The 21,026-nt window shown below is 44.0% G+C and overlaps 1 protein-coding gene and 1 pseudogene across 6 annotated transcripts in view; one reads left to right on the top strand and one right to left on the bottom strand.

Moving 5' to 3' along the window:
- Window positions 1-21,026, bottom strand: part of FLVCR2 (FLVCR heme transporter 2) — a 56,433-nt gene that overhangs the window by 3,154 nt on the left and 32,253 nt on the right. For 4 of the 6 annotated variants that reach the window (XM_035720034.2, XM_035720030.2, XM_025443991.3 and 1 more), the window contains 7 exons: window positions 19,341-19,481; window positions 8,847-8,914; window positions 7,517-7,620; window positions 4,527-4,637; window positions 3,321-3,426; window positions 3,056-3,167; window positions 2,406-2,461 (listed from right to left, as the gene is read on the bottom strand). In XM_035720034.2, the coding sequence (XP_035575927.1) occupies window positions 2,406-2,461; window positions 3,056-3,167; window positions 3,321-3,426; window positions 4,527-4,637; window positions 7,517-7,620; window positions 8,847-8,914; window positions 19,341-19,481 (698 nt within the window). Of the gene's footprint in view, window positions 1-2,044; window positions 2,156-2,405; window positions 2,462-3,055; window positions 3,168-3,320; window positions 3,427-4,526; window positions 4,638-7,516; window positions 7,621-8,846; window positions 8,915-19,340; window positions 19,482-21,026 lie in introns of all 6 variants that reach the window. The other 2 variants (XR_004818182.2, XM_035720031.2) reach the window with 2 other exon arrangements.
- On the top strand, window positions 13,616-14,668 carry LOC112657822 (tetraspanin-6-like; annotated as a pseudogene).

The raw sequence follows: 21,026 nt of genomic DNA, 5'->3' as shown, positions 1-21,026 counted from the left end.
TCCATGACAGCCCTGGCTTCCCTGGTGTCAGCCCACCAGGATCCTGACCTTCCCACAACAATAAGCCTCCCCAGCTGCAAATGAGGTTCGAAGACCACGGTGAGTGATCTGGAGACACAGACTGTGGAGCACCATCCCCGGATTTGTCTCCTGCTGCCACTCCATGCTATTTCCAACACTCCATACAGAAGATGACTGAGCCAACAACTCCAACCTTGATTAATAAGTCTTCCCTGTGCACCAAGATACTGCTGCAGGAATAGTGAAATATTGGAACAACCTAAATATTAAACAAGAGGAAATGGACATACATATATGTAGATCCAAGGTGGTAGAATGACTGTGGAAAGGTTGTCAAACTACTGTTAAGTAAACAAACTGATTAGGAACCCCACCTGTCCAGGAGACCCATAGAAAAGAGCCCTAAACTGTGGGCTACAATGTTACTAGGTTATCTCCAGGTGCCTGGATTATAGATGACCTTTTCTTTCTTCCTGTTTGCCTATATCTGCCAACATAAACACAGATTACAAAGTAAACAGCAAAATCTTATACCCCTTGACACAATTTGTCACATTGCAAATTGAAACCTCCTCACAAGAAACCACTCCTGTTCCATTACGGGTACCTTTTTCTCAAGCTCACTATATGTTCCAAACCATTATGTTTCCTTGTACATGGCCCAGGTGAGAGACCATCACCATGGCACTAATGCCATGGTCCTCACACCAGTCTAGAGGATAGCATTTCTGCTCCAAGGCTTTCCCTGTCTCCCTGCTGAATTTCCTGTGCCTGGGGCAGCCTGACAACTCCAGAGTATGATATCAGAAGACAAATAATAAACTAAAGCTTATCATCTGTCTCCCAACATGTGTCCTTATGATAGTAAATATACTCTTTCAGATACCGTTTTTGCCTTAGAAAATTGGCAAAGTTCTCCAAAACAATAAATCCTCAGGGTTGGCACTCCTCCACTGCTACAGCAATATAAATTGATAGGATTGATAATACCTTTCTAGACAACAGTTTAGCAATACATATCAAGATCTTAAAAATATGCATGACCGCTGATCCATTTCTCAAGGAAATACTGTGCTTGAGAACATGCACAAAGATTCAGCTTCTAGGACATTAATCAATATTGTTTATAATGATTGAAAACAACCTTAATGCCCTGCCATAATTAGAAGTATGTTGTAAAAGAATAATGACCTGATAAGGTGTTCACAAGTAAAAAAAGGAGATAGAAGATTTCCATTTTCATTTTAAAAATATTTACATATCCATATGTAAGTATATATGGATATATATATGCGTGCATATTGTATGTATATATAGACACATAGTAATGGCAAAAAAAACAGTATTTCATCTGCAGGTGATGATGTGACAGGATGATTTTTAAATTTCGTATACTTTTCTGTATAAAATGTAAAAAATATATTTTTTAGTTTTCCTACAAAGAACCCATGTTACCTCTATAACAGATTTGGGTGGTTTGTTTGTTTTTTAAGTAATATCCCACTTTTCCTCCTCAGATTTGAAATTGCTTTCATCCTGGCTCAGATTTGATACCTAACATTTTGGTTAAAATACTTCCCAGCTGGCACATCTGGGTGGCTCAGGCTCAGCAGTTGAACGTCTTGCCTTTGGCTCAGGGTGTGATTCAGGAGTCCCAGGATTGGAGTCCCGGCATCGAGTCCCACATCGGGCCCCTGCATGGAGCCTGCTTCTCCCTCTGCCTGTCTCTGCCTCTCTCTCTCTCTCTCTATCTCTCATGAATAAATAAATAAAATCTTTAAAAAATATACTTCCCAGTTGATGAGAGCAGATAGGGAAACCCTCTTCCGTTCTAAATCATACTCCTGGTCCTCCCCCTTCTACCACCATCAGCTCCTACTCCCTGATTTGCACTTTTAAAGACTTAATAGAAATGCACTGGCTCCATCCCTCCATCCCCATGGCACTGCCTAAGGGACTGTAACATGCCCAGGAGAGCCACTGCCTTGTGGCCAGCACCACTGTAGTCAAGGTAGGCTCCCACCTTTCCAGCCACTGACCCCAAGCTGAGAGCAGTGGAACCAGGGTCTCAGGACTTGTCTCAGGATCCAAGGAGTGGGTGCTGCTCAGTAGACTGTGACAACAGTGATGTACTCTGGGGACCACAGCAGGGAGGCCAGGAGAAGGGAAGGAAGCAGAAAAAGTCCGGGAAAGAGCAGCACAAAAGCCATGCTGAACACCCACCAAGGAAATTCTTGGGCGCCATGTTTATGCGAGTGGAGCTGGTCTCACAGCCTCCAGAGAACCAGTCCACTCTGGGAGCCCCCTGGGCCCACCCATGCTGCCACATCCTCAAACAAAGCCTGGGACCCAGCTCTCAGCCCAGCAAGCTTCCACATACTCACATTCTCAGGAGTTTCTTTGTTTGCTTTCTGCCTCCGAAGATCTGCCCTAATGAATGCTGAGGTCAAGAGATTGAGAAAGAACAACAAAGACAGAATCAATAAGCAGACCGATGTTCAAGCTCACCCAAGAAGAGGAGCCCTCATTTTATAAGGGTCACAGGTATCTCAGATCTACTCTAGATATTCCAGAGAGACAGAGGTTCCACTCGCCAACTTGACAAAGCCTCGGATCACTGATGTTCCTGACAGGCAGAAGGCAATGATGACATTGGCCTTCATTTACAGATCACTTATACTTGCCAGGGAGTTTTTGCACACATTGCTCTAATCCTCACAACAACTCCCATTTTATAGATTTAGGAAGTGAGCCTTCCAGAAGTTGGTCCACTTGTCCTATGTCAAACAGCTATGGAGGTCAGTGTCACAGTCTGGGATGCAAACAAGAGTCTTTTGGCGCCAAATCCCAGGCTCATTCCCCCAAAACACATTACTGCCTCTCAAACACATTTCCTAACAAGCCTTCCCCTCTGCGCCTCTGCATGTATGTCCCCGATCTGTAGGATCAATCAAAACACTAAGGCTCTCAAATCGCCAACAGCCTAAGCCCATGAGCAGCCTGAGAATCATCTTGTCTTGAGACCCCAACTCACCAGTGAGGGCTGCTCCAAGGGTGAGGAACACACAGAGAAAGATGTTCCCAGGCATGGTTCCATAGTTGTCAATAATCTGGCCCTGGGAGATGGTGAAGATGATTCCGAATACCTGGAGAGGCACAGAGAAGACTGGAAACAAGGGACCTGGCCAGCTAGCCCATGGGATAACTGAGCTGCCATGATACAATGCCTGCAAGTAGGCCAAGTCAAGTAGGGAACAGAGAGCCACTGTTTTGGGGCCACCACCAAATAAGAGCCCTACCTGGGCAGACACGTTCAGAAGGCCAGACGATATGCCTTCTGATTCTGGGTATGTCAGCTCCACAGCAAACTCAAATCCCAGCGGGAGGTAGCCAGTCATGAAGAAGCTGAAGGCCAGATCACAGAAACAAGGTGATGGAGAGCTTCAAGAACAAGAAGGTGAAGGAGCCCACCTCGCCTCCTCCCTTAGAACTCCTGTTCCTGTTTTGTTTCTTGTCATCAAGACATTCCAGGCCTTTGAATAATCAGGCCATCCCCCCAAGTGGCCACACCCAAGAAAGAGATACCCCTACAAGTGAGGAAGAAGTTCCTATGTAGGCTTCTTGCTCAGGAGGCCCCTGGGGTCCCCTGCTTCTTCTGTCTGGCCATTACTTACAACAGGGTCAGCATTTGCAGAAGGGCTAGGGATGCCTGCAGCTGAGAAATTCTGCATCTTGGGTCCCCAGGCTATGTGTTGCGAGTGGGAAGTCCCTGGACACTGAACAGCATCGCTATGCTCTCTAGGCTTGGAAGGAGGAGCTCAGAGTCCTCCTTTTTCCCTCTGGAGAGTCGCCAGTTGAGAAAGTCTCTGTCTCCCTGTCTCTCTCACACACACACACTTGTGTAGTGCCCACAGGACAATTACTGGGATGGGAAGCTAAGCAGAGACCCCTGTGGAAGGTGTGTCATTTCCTGTGCTTTCTCGTACAACTGGTCCAGAGCATTCCAATTATAATTTCTTATATCTGCACCACACTTCGTGCTGCTTTCACACCTGTGACTCTCCCACTCCTTGCAACAACTCTACAAGGCATGCTACCCTCATCTTCATTTCCAGATGAGGAAACCAAGGTTTCAGCACAATTAGGGGACACATCTGTCATCTAAAGGTCAGCAGCAGAACCGAGACTAGGACCCAGACTTCCTGATCCCCAGCCCTATGCACTTTCTTTGACCCCACACTGTCCCAGGCAGAGCTACAAAAGACTCTAAACATTTCCTAGCCTCCCTGAGGTCTGTGAAGGACAGACTCCATCCCAATGGCACAGAAGCCCCAGGCAACCTTTTGAAGTGCTTCAAGTAAACAAGACCTCTGGCTATAATTTCGACATCTTCAGGGGTCAATGAGAAGGCAACAAAGGGATCAGTGTTGCTTCCAAGGATGTCGGCAGCTCTAGGAGCCAAGGGATGCTGCTTCCCAATTAAACAGATGAGAGGCAAAACTTACCCCATCGTGCCAGCTGTGATGAACACTACCCACAGGTGTCCCAGGTTCAAGGTCAATGTGTACACCACCATGCCCACCACAGTCATGATGTAGACCACCAGGGTTGTTTCCCTGCAAGCAGAGGCAAAGAAGTTGAGTCATACACTTCTAACTATAACAGGATCATTCATTCATTCATTCATTATACAAATATCAATCGGGCATGTGCTGTGTGTCAAGCCCTCCACTGCGTGCCAGGACATCTGGTCTCACAGAACTTTCTGTCCATGAGGTTGATGGACACTGAACCTGTAATCACACAAATGGTTACTAAATTACACTGTGGCCAGTGCTACAAAGGGTAAGACCAGGAGAGTAGGAAACCGTCCTGCTGCATGAGTTCTCCTCCTGCAGAACCTCTCCGCAATACCAAGCTGCACCACAAGAAAGAAGGGCACAACCCCCTTCTTTCCTCATCCTCCACAAAAACAAAAACACTCCACAGAACGAACAGCAGCTATGGTCAGGCAGCAGTGGCGTGTGGGGCTACCCCAGGAGCCACCTAACTGTGCTGGTCTGCTTTGTCCTGAGACCCCATGGCCATGCTGGGCAGTGATCTGACTTTTAGGTTCTCTGTCATCTCAGAGTTTTTCCTGTGCCAATGGCACAGATTTTTCACCAAACCTGAACTACTCCACTACAGACAGCAGAAACTAAGCAAGAATGTTCTCCAATCCTGAACTAAGTGCTTAACTCCAAAGCCAAAGTGAGAATGCTCTGCCCACTTCCTGTTACATTTCCCTTTGCCAGTCCTCTCAGAGGGACCATCAGCAACCTGCTGCTTTCTGTTGGGTATTTACCCCACCTCTGCCCTTCCGCACACTTCTCCCATATTGCCCGCTCATCGCTCTGCAACAGCCCTGACTCCTGCAACTGGACCTGTGTTCCTCATCCTGTCCTGCTTATTACAGGGTGCAGGCTCTGCACATCCCTCTGCCCTCCTGCCACAAAATGAAGACTCAGCAATGAAAGCTTAAAGCCTTCCCTCGTCTCCCCTGAAGCCAGAAACACAGTGGGGGCACCAGCAGATATATACTATGGTTGAATCAAGTGAATCCTGCATTTATTGGGTGCCAGGAATTCTGTTAAGCACTCTACGTGCATTTATTATTTCATTCAAGCCTTGCAAAAGCCCTGCAAGAAATGTAGAACTAGCCTTAATTTTGCAAATGAGGAAACTGAGGCCCAGACCAGTTAAGTTACTTATTCAGAGTCACCCCTTGAGTAAATGCAGAGCTGGGATTTGAAATCTATGCTGCTCTTTCTACTGCTGCAATACAGGATCTAGGACACTAATATACACAGATACACTACAGGGTTGCGTCTTTGGAAAAGCTCAAGGCCAGAGGCTACAAAGGATGCCCATCCCACTTGGTGCTTCAAAGCAGCTATTGAGGGTAGAGGAGCTTCCTTGTCCTCTACTGTACCTTCATCTAGTCCCACCCACGCCACAGAAGGCAACTTCATGGAGAAGTTGGCGACACAAGCTCCTCTTTTGCCACATTTGCTTAACCATAGCTTCATTTTAAACCACTGACTCATTTAGAAAAACTATATGTAGTCCCAGCCTCAAATAAAGAGACATAACCCACCCAATTTCCAGCCTCCAAACCAAATGGGACAAGTCTGGGAGTTGTCCTCAGGGAGAAGGAAACTGACACCAAAAATGACTAGATCACAGAGCTCTCATACTTTCTCTGCCCGGGTCTTAGCCCAGGGAAGACATCTCATGCTAACTGCTGGGGTCAGACATCAGTGACACTAGGAAACAGTGGCGTCTACATTCTCAAGTGTGCCCTCAGCCCTTTCATCACTGTATTTTCTAGTTCTTCTAAGTCATCTGGCTGCCCACAGCCCAGCCCAGCTGATGTTCCAATCCCTCCCTTCTCCAGCCACAGAGCGAGCCCTGGAAAAAGGGACACTGCTGTTCATTGGCTTGGAGGTGGCCAGTCCTCACTGCTCTCATGTCTGGCTGAAGCAAGCCACTGACAGATGGCAGAGACGAGATGGCAGCCAAGCTCCACCAGCAGTCATTAAGCCAAGCCAGACTCCACATTGTATTCAGCCAGGCGGCCACATCCTCAGAGATGGCCTCAATTGGCCTTTGTCTAGGGCAGCCAGAGTGAGACCTGGTCTGACCAGAGCCTCACAGAAGCGAGTCTGTGTGACAGGGAACAGGTCCACCACTGTCTGTCGCCTCCAGACACTGCATGCACAGCACTGGAAAGAAGCAACAGGAAGAGAAGGATGTTGAGTCTTCATTCTCCAGAGCCTTTTCTCCAAGCCTGGCTATTGAATTGAGGCACCCGGGTGGCTTGCCTTTTTGCTTTTTACAAATGCAGTTTCCCCTACTGAATTGGCATCCATGATAGTGGAGCCCAGGAATCTATTTTTAATAAGCATCCTGGATTAGCATGGCATATGCTAAAATCTTAGAAAGACTGCTCTGGGCTCCTGGAAACACACTGGGCATTCAGGCCCAAAGCACATCACAACATTTATGAAAGAGGTATAAGCAGTTGCAAGATGATACAATGTAAACCAGAGCAAGCACAGACATCTTGGTCAACCCATGGGGTCCAACAGGAAACTGGGGAATGGGGCAGAGGATCACTTCCTCATCACCATTCTTTGGGGTTTTCGTAAACTTTCCAACTGCTGGCATTTTTCTACCCTCATTTTCATTTCTCCCTCATCTGTCCCTTTCACAAACTACATGGGAGGGGGGGGGGAGTGTTCATGCTAGGCCTTGTGTCCTCCATCTCTAATCTTACCAAGATCCTCATGGAATGGGTACTATTTCCCTCACTTTATAAATGGAGAAACTGAGGCTTAGAAAAGATTAATGTGGACCACTTGGCCACTGAGACTCCCAGCTGCTGCACCCAAACCTTTGGAGCCATATTGCTTGAGTTCAAAACATGGGTTCAGTCCAAGAGGAGGTCACTTACTTGTAGGTTTTAGACCTATCCAGCCAGATGCCTGAGATCACAGCCCCAAGCATTCCTGCAATGACGATGGTCAGGCCGATTCTTCCAGCATTCACTTCTTCCCCCTGGGAAAACCACAACCCCAACGATCACCCAGGAATGGGACAAGTCACCAGACAGAGCATAGTCACCATGAGGTGAAGGGGCAAAGGCAAGTAATTCAGTCTCCATTAGAGTCAGTTCTCTGAACATATCAGGGCAAGATGGCCTTTAAGAAGTTGCCAGTGGGGAGAAACTCCTAGAATAACTGTTCCTCCCAACCTAAAATAACCCTGGATGTGTGCATGCTCATGATCCTGGATGCTGGAGTCAACCAAACTCTCCTAGTCCTACTTCGATGTGGATTTTTTTTTTAACTTAATCCTTACAGCAACACTTTTATCTTATTTATCATTATTCCCATTTGACAAATGGGGAAACTGAAATACATATATCCAAATATTCCACCCTTAGTTTTTTTGAGCTATCTGTGCCAAAAGGAATAAGAAGATGACAGTTATATAATCTCATTTGCTTCTCAAAATTCCCCACCGTAAGTTTAGAAATCAATATTCTCTACTTTACACATGAGAAAACCCCCAAGGCACAGTGGGATTAACCTACTAGCCCAAGGTCATGAGGCATTTAGTAAGTGCAGAGCTAGGATCTGAACTCAGACCTATCAAACTCCAAAATTGGAACACTTTAGCCACAGTGGCCTGCCACTTCTAAAGTATGAGACCTTTGTCCTTTCAAAAGAGGGTTGGACCTGGGATTCCTGACCCCAGGACACACAGTATCCCACTTCCAGAATCCAGCTCTTACGGGCTCTGGAAACATTTAAGAAATGCTTACAGTTGAGCAACTAAGAGTTCAAAATTAAATTCTGCCCCTATTTTACAAATTAAGTCTTTCATATGTGATCTATATGTACGCACGTTTACCTACTGTATTGCTAGGCATCATGCCATGGGCTTTACATACATATAACACATGAATACACACACACACACACACACACGTACATAGTATTATTTACTTTCTATCCTAAAAAAAAAGAATGTTTCTAAAGTAATTACATTTCTCTTGCAGAAAGGAGAATAAGAGCTCAGAGAGGCTAAACAGCTTATCACACAATTCAGTGCCACCAGAGCCAGGGCTATTTCCCTCCGAATCCCATAAGCATACCACCATACCACACCACCTAGAACTTGGGGATGGGGAGCTAAAGTTAATCACTGCCCCAGCTCCTGCTGAGATGGACAGAAATCTCACTCTTTTCAGGCCCAGCATGCTCAGGGAACCCCCTTACCGGGTAGTGCAAAATCACCATACGATTCAGCAGAGTGGATAAGGCATAAAAAGCACCAGCATTCAGACCTGAAAGAGGAAGAAACACAGTATTAGGGGCAGCCTTCTGCTGGGGCCATTGCTAACTCCTCCCAGGTAGGGAGGTCAGAAATCCTCATCCTCATTGCCATTGTGAGTGGTGTCCTCAGAAAGGATGAGGCTACTCTGCAGTTTCTGTCAAAGAAAGACTCCAAAATAAACATTTTAACCATTTATTAGCCATACACCACTGCCCTCTGATCCCATTAGCCCTGCCCTGGAAACACAGGCCCTAGAAAGCATTACTCCCAGGTCAGAACTGTCTACCTCCCTCTCAAGCATTGACCTATTGACCTACAGGGTCAGCAGAACTGCTGGACACTTTCCATATCCTTCTGATGACCTGTCCCCTCTCCAGATTGCCTCAGGTCCCTCACCCCTAACATCACTCCTCCTGTGGACGCTTTCTCTTTTCTTTTCCCATTCCTTCGTCCACTCTCACTTCAGATCCAATGTAACACAAAATCTTAACATCTGGGCTGCCTGGGTGGCTGAGACAGTTGAGCATCTCTCTTCAGCTCAAGTCATGGTCCCAGGGTCCTGGGATCAAATCCCACATCGGGCTCCCTGCTCAACAGGGAGTCTGCTTCTCCCTCGGCACTTCCTTGCTGCTTGTGATCTCTTCTTTCTCACTCTCTCTTTCAAATAAATAGAATTTTTTTTAAAAAATCTTATATCTGAAACCAGAAAGGACCCTAAGGAGTAGGGAGCTGACTCTCCTAACTCATCAATTTATCCAACAAATAAATGAAGAACCTAAAATTTACTGTATGAATCCATGAGGCCATTGGTCCAAAGCTATACAATGAATTAGTAGCTGAGACTGGAACTGACCCAAAGGAGAAAGGACCCTCCTGCCCTCCATCCATAATAACAATGGCAATGATGATGATGATGATGGTGGTGAGGATGACGAAGAGGATGATGTGAGGAGGGAGATGGCAACAGCACATACTTAAGTATTAGACACTATTGTAAGTACCTTACAATCCTCATAGCAAGGTAAGTAATATTATCATCCCCATTTTATAGAGGAGAAAAATGCATGCAGAGTTTAAAAAACAAATGCAGGGCAGCCCGGGTGGCTCAGTGGTGTAGCGCCACCTTCGGCCCAGGCTGTGATCCTGGAGACCCAAGATCGAGTCCCACGTCGGGCTCCCTGCATGGAGCCTACTTCTCCCTCTGCCTGTGTCTCTGCCTCTCTCTCTCTCTCTCTCTCTCTCACTCTGTGTCTCTCATGAATAAATAAAATCTTTTTAAAAATTAAAAAATAAAAAACAAATGCAGAAGTCATTTATGATGCTTACCAGGGGTTGTTTGAATTTTAACTAATTTGGGGGCTCACAAGACCATCACTGACACACTTGACATTAGATACACTTAGAAGACTCAACTCTTGAGCAAGGCAGCCTCAGGAGTTCTTCTTCCATGAACCCCAGACCATGGAGCCATCCAGAAGCCATCCTCTTTGGCCCCATGGTGATGGCATAGGTGCAGCGAAATGTGAGTATGGCAACCACCCTCCTTTAATACCTCACAGGAGCTACTATTGCTTGTAGGGTCTCCACAGGCATAGTGCCCAGGGGCCCCAGAGAGGACAGGCCAGTGAAAAGAGTTATAATTCTCAGAGAAGCACAAAGAATGGCCTCCTACCAGATATGAAAAGGTCCCCCAGTCCAGATAGTCATTTTTATCACAAGGTCATTTTTATCATATGCACTGTTGCCTAAATGCAGTTCACTTGCTCCCTTTATCACATTCCCAGAGGAATGAGACACAAAGTTAAGTGAAGGAAAGCATAAAAATGCAGATTCCTGTGGTGTTTGGGTGGCTCAGTCAGTTAAGCGTCTGCCTTTGGCTCAGGTCATGAGCCCAGAGTCCTAGGATTGAGCCCCACATTGGGCTCCCTGCTGAGCAGGAGCCTGCCTCTCCCACTCCTTCTGCCTGCCACTCCCTCTGCCTGTGTTGTGTGTGTGTGTGTGTGTGTGTGTGTGTGTGTGTGTGTCAAATGAATAAATAAAATCTAAAAAGAAAAAGAAAGAAAGAAGAAAGAAAGAAAAAAAAGAAAAGAAAAGAAAAGAAAAGAGAGATATTCCTGGGCTCTACCCTGGGTCTATTAAAACTGATTCTCCTGAAATGGAGCTAGGAATCTGCAATTGAAAATTAACAACAACAAGTGCCTGGATGGCTCAGTCAGTTGAGCATCAGACTCGATTTCAGCTCAGGCCATGATCTCAGGGTCATGAGATTGAGCCCCATATTGGGCTTCATGCTTGGGAGTCTGCTTGTCCCTTTCCCTCCCCCTCTGCCCCTTTCCCCAGTTGCTCCTATGCATGCTCTCCTTCTGTTTCTATCATGAATGAATGAATGAATGAATGAATGAATGAATGAATGAACGAATGAAATCTTTATAAACAACAACAGTGGGACCAGAGTGGCTCAGTCAGTTAAGCGCCCAATCTTGATTTCAGCTCAGGTCTTGATCTCAGGGTCTTGATTTCAAGCCATGCACTGGGCTCCACATTGGGTGTTGAGCCTACTTAAAAAACAACAACAAAACCCTATCATTTCTTAGATTCATTAGTTTGGAAATAAATGGCCTTGGGAATCTGGAAGATCAAAGACCAGGCCTAGGCTCCCAGGTGTTGAGGTTAACATGGTGGCAACTAGGATTGGAAGGGGCTTTAAGACCATGAGAATGACCCATAACATACCTACTTTAGAGGTGCTCAACCCTGCTGCAAACCAGAATTACCTGGAATGCCTTTTAAGAGCATATTCCCAGGCCCTCATCCAGACTTTCTGAATCTGAATTTCTAGAAGAAAGGCAGAGAAATCCAGGCACATACTCAACCAAGAACCCCAGGGGATTCTATCATCAGGCAAGCTTGGGAAACAGTGATCTCAGATCCTATCTCTGGGTTCTGGATACTGTGTTCATTTTCCTCGTGTCCTTCCTGAACTTGTTGTAAACGCTGGTTTTAAAAGGCCAGCCTCATCTCAGCCAAGCTCCAAGGAATCATGAGAAGGATATTATGCTCACTCTCAAGCAGGATCTGAGAGGGGCCATAAATCACCCTCCCTAAACCCATGGGGGATGGGCAGTAGTAAAGCTCTTGAGAGCTCCAAGGGAAGGTGATAATCTCCTGAGTTTGGATGCCAACACTAGAAAATTATTTAGAAGCATAGCTGAAGGCAAGGCTGGGGGGTAGCATGGAAAAGTATTCCCTTTGAGGACAATCTCTAGAAACACTTTTTTCAACATGGCAATCATTGTGCCACTGATGATAAGGAAGCAGAGGAGACCATGTGAAACAAGGCCACAGAAATCAAGGAGAAGGTAGCCAAAGAAAGGTTATTCTCTTACCCCATCCCACCTGTACCACTGTGATACACATCCTAAGGCCTTGCCCTGCCTCCAGACTCTAGCAGACCTATGGAGAAGCTGGTTCCAGCCCTGGGTCTTCCTGCATTGCCAAACCTGGAGAAGGGAGGGTATTTTGCTAGAGGAGGAGGCATTTTCTTATACCTGTGATATTTCAGCAACATCAAACACAAATCCCATCTCTACCCACTCCCCTCTAAGTTGGGCTGCCAGATGTAGGAGAAAAACAAACAAACAAAAAAAAACATATTCAATTTCATTTGAATTTCAGGTAACAATTTTTTAGCATAAATATGCCCCCAAATACTTCATGGGACATGTTTATGCTGAAAAGAATGTGCTGTTTACCTGAAATTCAAATTAAGCTAGGTAGCCCCTATTTTATCTCTCAAAACTACCTCTGAGGGTATGATCAGAGATCTACAGGAAAAAGCCCCTGAAATTCCTCCAAAGCCCTCACCAGGCTCTGCTCTGGGCAGCTGACTCAGTGGCTTGGAGAAGCACTTTGAAAGCCACTATGAAGACAATACTGGACATCCCATCAGTGACATGGGAGCTACTCCCTACTTGGTGAAATCCAGTTCAGACCAAGGAAAGAATGAAAGAAAATCAGCAAGTTTACCAACACAGCAGCGTATGGATTCATGCATGATCTATTTACAACTACTTTAAAAGCTTTCATTTCGACTCAGAGTACTCCAATGGGAAGCAAATTTGATTATTTTCTGAGATTCTTTTTCATGGGCACAGGGTGGGTGAAGAAGGTATGCTCAGTAATTGGCAGAGCTGACATTAAAACTCAGACCCCTTATTCCTTACGTGCCAACTCTGGATTCACCACTCCAGCATTCAAGGCTCTTACTCCCAGACATGCTCTCCCATGTCCAGCAAATGTGCCCATTAAATGCTATCATCTGCTTGATCCAAGCTACGTGCTCTTGTGCATATAATTCAGAGGAAAATATGAATATCATAGGTATAACATAAAAAATTTGAACCATTTCCTTCTTCAAAGCCAACCTAAAACTACAGGAAGAATGGAGGACATTCTAGAGGGCTTCAAAGTATCTAGTTGAATTTATAGAGGGTTTTGTTTTGTTTGTAAATTGGAGCAAACATTTAATTTGGAAGAGAGCAGAGATTATTAGCTGGACTGAGTCCCAAACACTCCCCTTACATGACCTATTAGCCTTAGAGAGACATGCTAAAGTCAAGACCCCATTGTTTCCAAATCCCAAAGTTGGCTGGTCAGTATAAGTTGACCCTGCTTCAAAAACCCCAGAACTCGGCTCCGTGCGCTTGGTGCAGTGGGGCAGGGTCGTGGGCTAGTCATGGCATCCCCGTCTCGGAGACTGCAGACCAAACTAGTCATTACTTGTTTCAAGAGCGTCCTCTTGATCTACACTTTCATCTTCTGGATCACTGGTGTAATCCGTCTTGCCGTTGGCATTTGGGGCAAGGTGAGCCTAGATAATTATTTTTCCCTTTTAAATGAGAAGGCCACCAATGTCCCCTTTGTGCTCATTGGCACTGGCACTGTCATCATTCTTTTGGGCACCTTTGGCTGTTTTGCTACCTGCCGAGCTTCTGCATGGATGCTAAAACTGTATGCAATGTTTCTGACTCTCATTTTTTTGGTTGAATTGGTCGCTGCCATCGTAGGATTTGTTTTCAGACATGGAGATTAGGAAAAGCTTTAAGAATAATTATGAGAAAAAAAAAGAATAATTATGAGAAAACTTCAAAGCAGTATAACTCTACGGGAGATTATAGAAGCGATGCAGTAGACAAGATTCAAAATACATTACACTGTTGTGGTGTCACCGACTATAGAGACAATATTAGTATCCCCTCCAAGGGATACTAATTATTACTCAGAAAAAGGATTTCCCAAGAGTTGCTGTAAACTTGAAAATTGTTCTCCACAGAGAGATGCAGATAAAGTAAACAATGAAGGTTGTTTTATAAAGATGATGACCATTATAGAGTCAGAAATGGGAGTGGTTGCAGGAATTTCTTTTGGAGTTGCTTGCTTTCAGCTGGTTGGAATCTTTCTAGCCTACTGCCTCCCTCGCGCCATAACTAATAACCAGTGTGAGATAGTGTAATCATCAAACCACGGGCTTACTATTGTTCAGCTTTAAGGACATTTACATTCCCCCCCTGTGAGCTATGAGATTGCCTGGATGGAAGGTTGCCTAATACTACTTATGATAGACCAAAAAATTCCATCAATAATAGTCCGATTCAATCAAGACATTTGTGTAGGTCCACCTTTTGTCCCATTGGTGTTAATCATTGAAACCCCTGTATCACTGTGAAACACTGGAAGAGCTAATAAATTATAAATGAAGCGCAAAACAAAAACAAAAACAAAAAAAACAACAACAAAAAACACCAGAACTCTAGATCTGCATCTTAGGAGAAGGCAACTCCCAGGCAACTGGTCTGGAGGACTGAATCTGAGGAAATATATACTCCCCTAGGTAGACCCAAAGACTACTCAGACAAGTGGGGCTAAAAGACTTCTGTCTCTGTCTCTAAGATGTTCCTTTCTGCATGGGAAGGCAAAAGTGGCACGCTGGTTAGGAAGATGGGCTTTGGCATCAGATAGAAGTTTAAATTCAAGCTCTGTTGCTTGCTAGCTGTCCAGTTGTGAGCAAGCAACTAAATAGAGCCTCAGCTTCCTTGTATATAAAAAGGCGTGAGTTAAGAACTTACATCACGGTTTTGTTTTGAAGATTAAATGTGATCATGCCTGTGAAGCACTTAACATGGTACCTGACACACAGTAATGGCTCAATAAAATTCTTTCCAAGTCTATGATTAAGCCAAAAAATAATTTCCTTGTTAGCCAAGAGTTTTGTCACTAAGCCCAATTATCTATCATGAAAAAAAGGCTTGCAGTTTTCTGAGTATAATGAAATATATGCAAATATCAGATAAATTTAATTCTCTCTCATTGGAATAAACCCAGGCCTTTGAAAAACATTAATAAATTCTATCTGTACAATGGAGTCAAATGCTTCTAGAAACTCACAGGCAAATTATCTTTTTGGCTAGTGCTATCACAATTTAAATGACAATTTACTTCCATCCCTTCTCTCCTCACCTTCTGGGACTCCCATTATGCATATGTTGGTTTGCTTTATGGTTTCCCACAGATCTCAGGGGCTCTGCTTATTTTTTCCTAATTCCTTATTTTTTCCATTCCTCAGACAGGATAATTTCATTTAATCTATCTTCAAATTCACTGATTCTTTCTGCTGCCAGCTCAAATCTAATTTTGAGCCCTCCTGTGAGTTTTTCATTGCAGTTAGTGTTATTTTCAATTCCAGAATTTCTATTTGGTTTTTTTTCTTATTCCTGTCTTTATTGACATTCTCTATTTGGTAAGACATTATTCTCCACCATTTTTTCATTCTTTAGACATGGTTTCTTTGGTTCTTTGAACATATTTATATTGTTGATTCATAATCTTTATTATGGGGCCCTGGGTGGCTTAGTGATTGAGGGTCACAGATCGTGATCCCAGGGAACCTGGAATCGAGTCCCACATCAGGCTCCCAATGGAGCCTGCTTCTCCCTCTGCCTATGTCTCTGTCTCTCTCTGTGTGTCTCTCATGAATAAATAAATAAAATCTGGGAAAAAAATCTTTATTATGCCCAACATCTGGGCCTCCTCAGAAACATTAAGAAACATTAAGTGCTTTTTCCCCCTTGTGTCTGAGTCATAGTTTTCTATTTCTTTGCGTGTCTCATAATCTTTTGGGAAATTTGGACATTTTAAATACCATATCAACTCTGGAAATGAGATTCTACTCCCTCCCCAGAATTTGTTGCTGTTGCTGCTGTTTGTTTAGTGACTTTCCTGGACTCATTTTGTCAAGTTCTTTGTCATGGGTAGCCATTGAAGCTGCTACTCCATCAGTTAGTGGTGAGGTAATGATTAGGTAGAGATTTCCTTAAGTACCTTAAACCAATAAGTCTTCACCTTTGCTAAGGGTGTTCTCTGTGTGCAGGTTGAGGCTCTCCTTCAATGCTTCAGCAGGCAGATGTTAACTCTGCCTTAGCCTTCATTTCCTCCTTGTGCAGAACCTCGAGGCCACCCAGAGGTGACAGTTTAGCACTTTCTCAGGTCTCTCCTGGTCATGTGCATGTGGACTTCTAGATTCCTAAAAATATGTCAGAGCTTTTCAAAGCCCTATGGCCTTCTCAGTCTCTAGATTTTTGTTTCAAGACTTTTTGGCCAGCTTCCTATTTACCCCAACTGATACTACTACCTTAGGCAGCTACAATGGTAAGCAGTGATTGTTTTCAACAAATGTCCTGGAAATAGTGCTTTTCCCACAGAGCAGGCTCTGAGTAGGTTAAATAAAAGCAGGTCTTCTGAATGGGGGCTCTTCTAGGGAACTGTCAAATATCAAATAATGACCTAGGAATGGGGCTTTTGGGGGAGCTCCAAAATTATTTTTGCCCCATCTGGTGGCTGGGAGGCTGCTGGTTTTCACAAGTATCATAGCTGTGAGGCTGCCGTTTTTCACAACCACCATGGCTGCTAGGCTGCTGGTTGTCAAGGCTACCACAGAGACTGGGAGAAGGCAGATCAGAATAGGGCAAGTTAAAACACAAAGCTCACTGTTCTTGACATTATTCAGCCATTTTTTTTCTTGAACAAATGTCCCCTGGATTGTTGCAAACCTTTGTTTAAGACTTCTGAAAATTTGATTTTAACAATGTTTGCCAGTGTACTTGTTTTATGGAAGAACAAATTATCCAAGGTCCTCACTCCAAAAGTGCTTCCTTATTTATTTCCTTTGTTATCATTTAACCAAATAGATGAATGTTCAGAAGTACAGCAATAAAATCACTCTGCCAAATTAAAGACCATATAAGCAACCAGCCATGCAAGAGGGGAAGAGGAGGAGTTGCTTTGCTCCCCTGCCTCTATAAAGGGATCATTGCCCAATTATCACCACTGTCATCATTCTTATCCATAGAAAATATTTATTAAGCACTCATCTGCCCTAGAATCCCAAGGTAGGCCTCAAATACCCTGATGTCAGATGCAATAAGATTTATGGTGTTCGAAGGTCAATGAACTTGAGATATTCAACTCAAGGAAGAATGAAAGTTCTTGGACCCATAGAATCCTGAGTCTGAAAGGGATTCCAAAGATCATCTAGCTTTACTAGCTTTATCCGTCTATGTAGCCTGATATTCTCCATAATATCCCCATTAAATGGTTGGTCCCATCTACACTTGAATGGGACACTCAAGTGTACTGATGGGCAATTCACATAACTTCTTTAGTTGTACATCTTAAGTATTGGAACCTGTCTTTATATTGTGGGTGCATGCAGAGACATATTTAGAACTGAAAAGCTGGAGAGAATGAGAAATGGAGACCTGAGACCTTGAAGACTAATCTGCTCATCCAGCACTTTTCCAGGTGAGAGATCACTTATTTCTGTGAATGCCTGAAAAATAGGTGTGTCCCTTTACTGTGGATGATACTACCTCTTATCCAGAGCCTCAGCAGATAAACACTTTAATTTAGATAAGGAGCATGATAAGCCTAACATGAAACTCTGGCACAATCCTTGAAAGTGGTACAGGCATTTTGGAGTTAGATAAAACTGTATTTGAATCCTGGCTCTGCCAATTCAAAGCTGTGTGTTCTTCAGCTAGTTGCTTAACCTGTCTTGATTTTCAGTTTTCTCATCTGTTAAACAGGGATAACTATAGTACCTACCTCACATGGGCATGATGAGAGCTAAGTAAGTAAAATCATACATGAAAAGTCTTGGCACGTAATAAATGCTATTGTTATTATAAAATACAAAGGTTTGTGAACCTACAGAAAACAAGGTTATAGCCAACTGGGGTTTCACCAAGCATAAGTTATATCAAACCAACTTCATTTCTTTTCTTCTTATGGTTACTAAGTATGTTACACAACTGTTGACTCTTGATTTTAAACAAACTAACTACCTGCCACCTGAATGGCTCAGTTTGTTGAGTGTCTGACTCTTGGTTTCAGCTTGGGTCATGATCTGGAGATCATAGGATTGAGCCCTGTGTCAGACTCCACACTCAGCAAGGAGTCTGCTTTCCCCTCTCCGTCTCCCTCTGCTCTTCCCCCATGGCTTGTGTACCCTCTCTCTCTCCCTCTCTAAAATAAGTAAAACAAATTCTTTAAAACAAAATAAAAATAAACTTAACTAGTAGATTAAATGATCAAATGTAGGCTGGAGAACAATATAGCTAGGTGGGTCTGTTAAGACGCTCTTTACTGGAATGCCATAGGGCTCTGCCCTTGCCCTCATCTGGGTCAACATTCTTATTAAAGGCTGGAAAGAAGCTGCAGAAAACACCACGTTGGGAAAGTAAGCCAATATACTAGCATAAATATGTCAGTGTTTCTTACCAAAAGCCAAAAAAATAAAATGAAAGAGGGTCATGCATTCAGGTAAAAAAGCAGTCAGTGTTACAAGATGATAGAACATTGGTTGAAGAGTGGTTACAAGACTCATATGAACTCATTCATTCATTCATTTATTCATTCACTAAATAACTACTAGAGTGTCCAGGCCAGGCTGGCTACTCCTAGGGAGCTATAAAGATGAAAAGTCATAGATCCTCATTCTTGGGACATTCACAGTCTAGGGGGAAGACAGACCTGGAAATGTTGGGTTTTTTGTTTTTTTGTTTTTTTTTTAATGGTGTTAAGATGTACCAGGATCAGCACAATAAAAGAGGTAAAGGTCACTTTTACAGTAGTGACACTCAGATGAGACTTGAAGGATCAGCAGATATTTGTCAAACAACCTGATATGGGAAGGAATGGTTTTCTAGGTGAACTTTACAGAACATGCAAAGGTCCTAAGGCACAGCTGACTCTTCTGGTTGACCCCGAGAATGGCTTTACATACATATTTGGGATTTGGAAAAAGTAAGACACACAGACACATCAGATCTCTTTCTCACATTCCCAATTTAAATACACTCCTGGGCACATGTATACCTTACCGTAGGTGATGACTAGCAGCACAAAGTTGAGGTTTTTGAAGAGCCGGACAATGGAACTGAAGTATGAAGCATCAGGGGATGCCAAGGCATAGCTCAAGGACTGGGCTCTGCTGGGGGGATGTTTAGGCTTCTCCTTGAATACTGAAAGGAAAGAAACAGAGAGATCAATGCAAATCCCCATGGCCCCACCCCTGCAGAGCTGACACATGGACAAGAGCTGGCTCCCTCATCTGAGAAAAAATTAAGACCCAAAAAGGAAATATTAATTCTTCAATTAAATCCTTCAACACTTCCTTTCTTGAAGCTGCTTCTCACCATCTGTGGCTGAGTGAGTGGTCCTTTAATTACTTTTTCTTCATGGCCTGTAGATGGCTGCACTCCCTGGGCCTCCCAGGCAGTGTTCAAGGATCAAGGAGTCCCATAATAAATCAGCAAAAAACATACTGCACAGTGGTACTGAATATGCTGAATTCAGTACTGCATAGTGAAAATAACATAATAGTAATACATAGATAGAAAGGAAGTGAGAGCTGAGGCTTTGGGACGAGTGAGCCCAGTGAATGGCTTAGCACTAGAGCTCCCCCCAGAAGGGACTGTGTTGTCCACGCTCAGCTGAGAACCTGGCACATGGCAGCTAGGAAATATTCCCTGAGTAAGTGACAAGATCTTCTATTGAAAAACCTCAAGTCCACTGATAGTTTGTCAAAGTCTGACTCTCATGTCTGCCTCAGGAAGAGACAAGAGGATTAACACATACCCCTACAGGAGTAGGCACTGTGATATGAAGGACTGGGGAGGGGCCGTGGGAAAACCATTCATTTTATGTTTGATTTTCAGCACAGTTGGTACAATCAATTTGATGGCATTGCTCTCTGTTCAGTTTCTGGGGGCAGAGAAGTGTAACCAGTTGTTTGGCTAAATTGGCCTCTCAGTTGGGTCCAGGCAAGCTCCATGTAGCCTTCTCCCATACCACAAGAATGCTCCTGAAAGGTCAATAGGCTGTCTCTAGTTAGAGGAAGCTCTGGAAATGAGGTTTACTCTCTTGAAGATCAAAGGGGCCCCCCACCCAGAAAACCTTCCAGCCCTAACCTCAGAGCCCTGCTTCTTCCTTTTCCAGAAATAGTCCTGGATCACTTCCTGCCACTAGAAACCATTCATACATTGTCTTGCCCATTCACCTCCCCTTGCAGCAGGGGAAAGAAAGCAAGGCAAGAGGTGATTTATCTTGGATTTGTTCAAGGACCTGGCCACCACAAATCAGAATTCAGATCAGATTTTTCAGTTTTTTACTCAATAAGCCACTCTCTGGCTTGATAATAAAATGTCAAAATATAGAAATGTCCTATCTTTGGAGTTTCAAATGCAAAGAAACAGGCCCTTATCTGCTACAAACACAAACATTTGAAGCTAGGCACATGACAATTTGAAACTTAAAGTTTGGTTGAATAAAAGGGTCTCTGGGCAGACTGTTCTTTCCTGCCACCATCCATTGCTCCATAGCTTCTCACCTTCCCAGAAACAGCAAGTTCTCTGCCCAAGATATCCTGCCAGCTTTGAAAAGCCATCAGCCTGTCTCATCTTGGACCCCAGATGAGAGAGAGAATGCTTCAGTGAGAAAGCTGAATGAGGTACACAATCATAAAACTGTTTTGTCTCTGGAGGTGAGGATGGCAGGGATGAATGAAA

This window comes from Canis lupus, chromosome 8 (assembly GCF_003254725.2).
Source record: "Canis lupus dingo isolate Sandy chromosome 8, ASM325472v2, whole genome shotgun sequence".
Lineage (NCBI taxonomy): Eukaryota > Metazoa > Chordata > Mammalia > Carnivora > Canidae > Canis > Canis lupus.
This window is presented reverse-complemented; position numbering and strand designations above follow the sequence as displayed.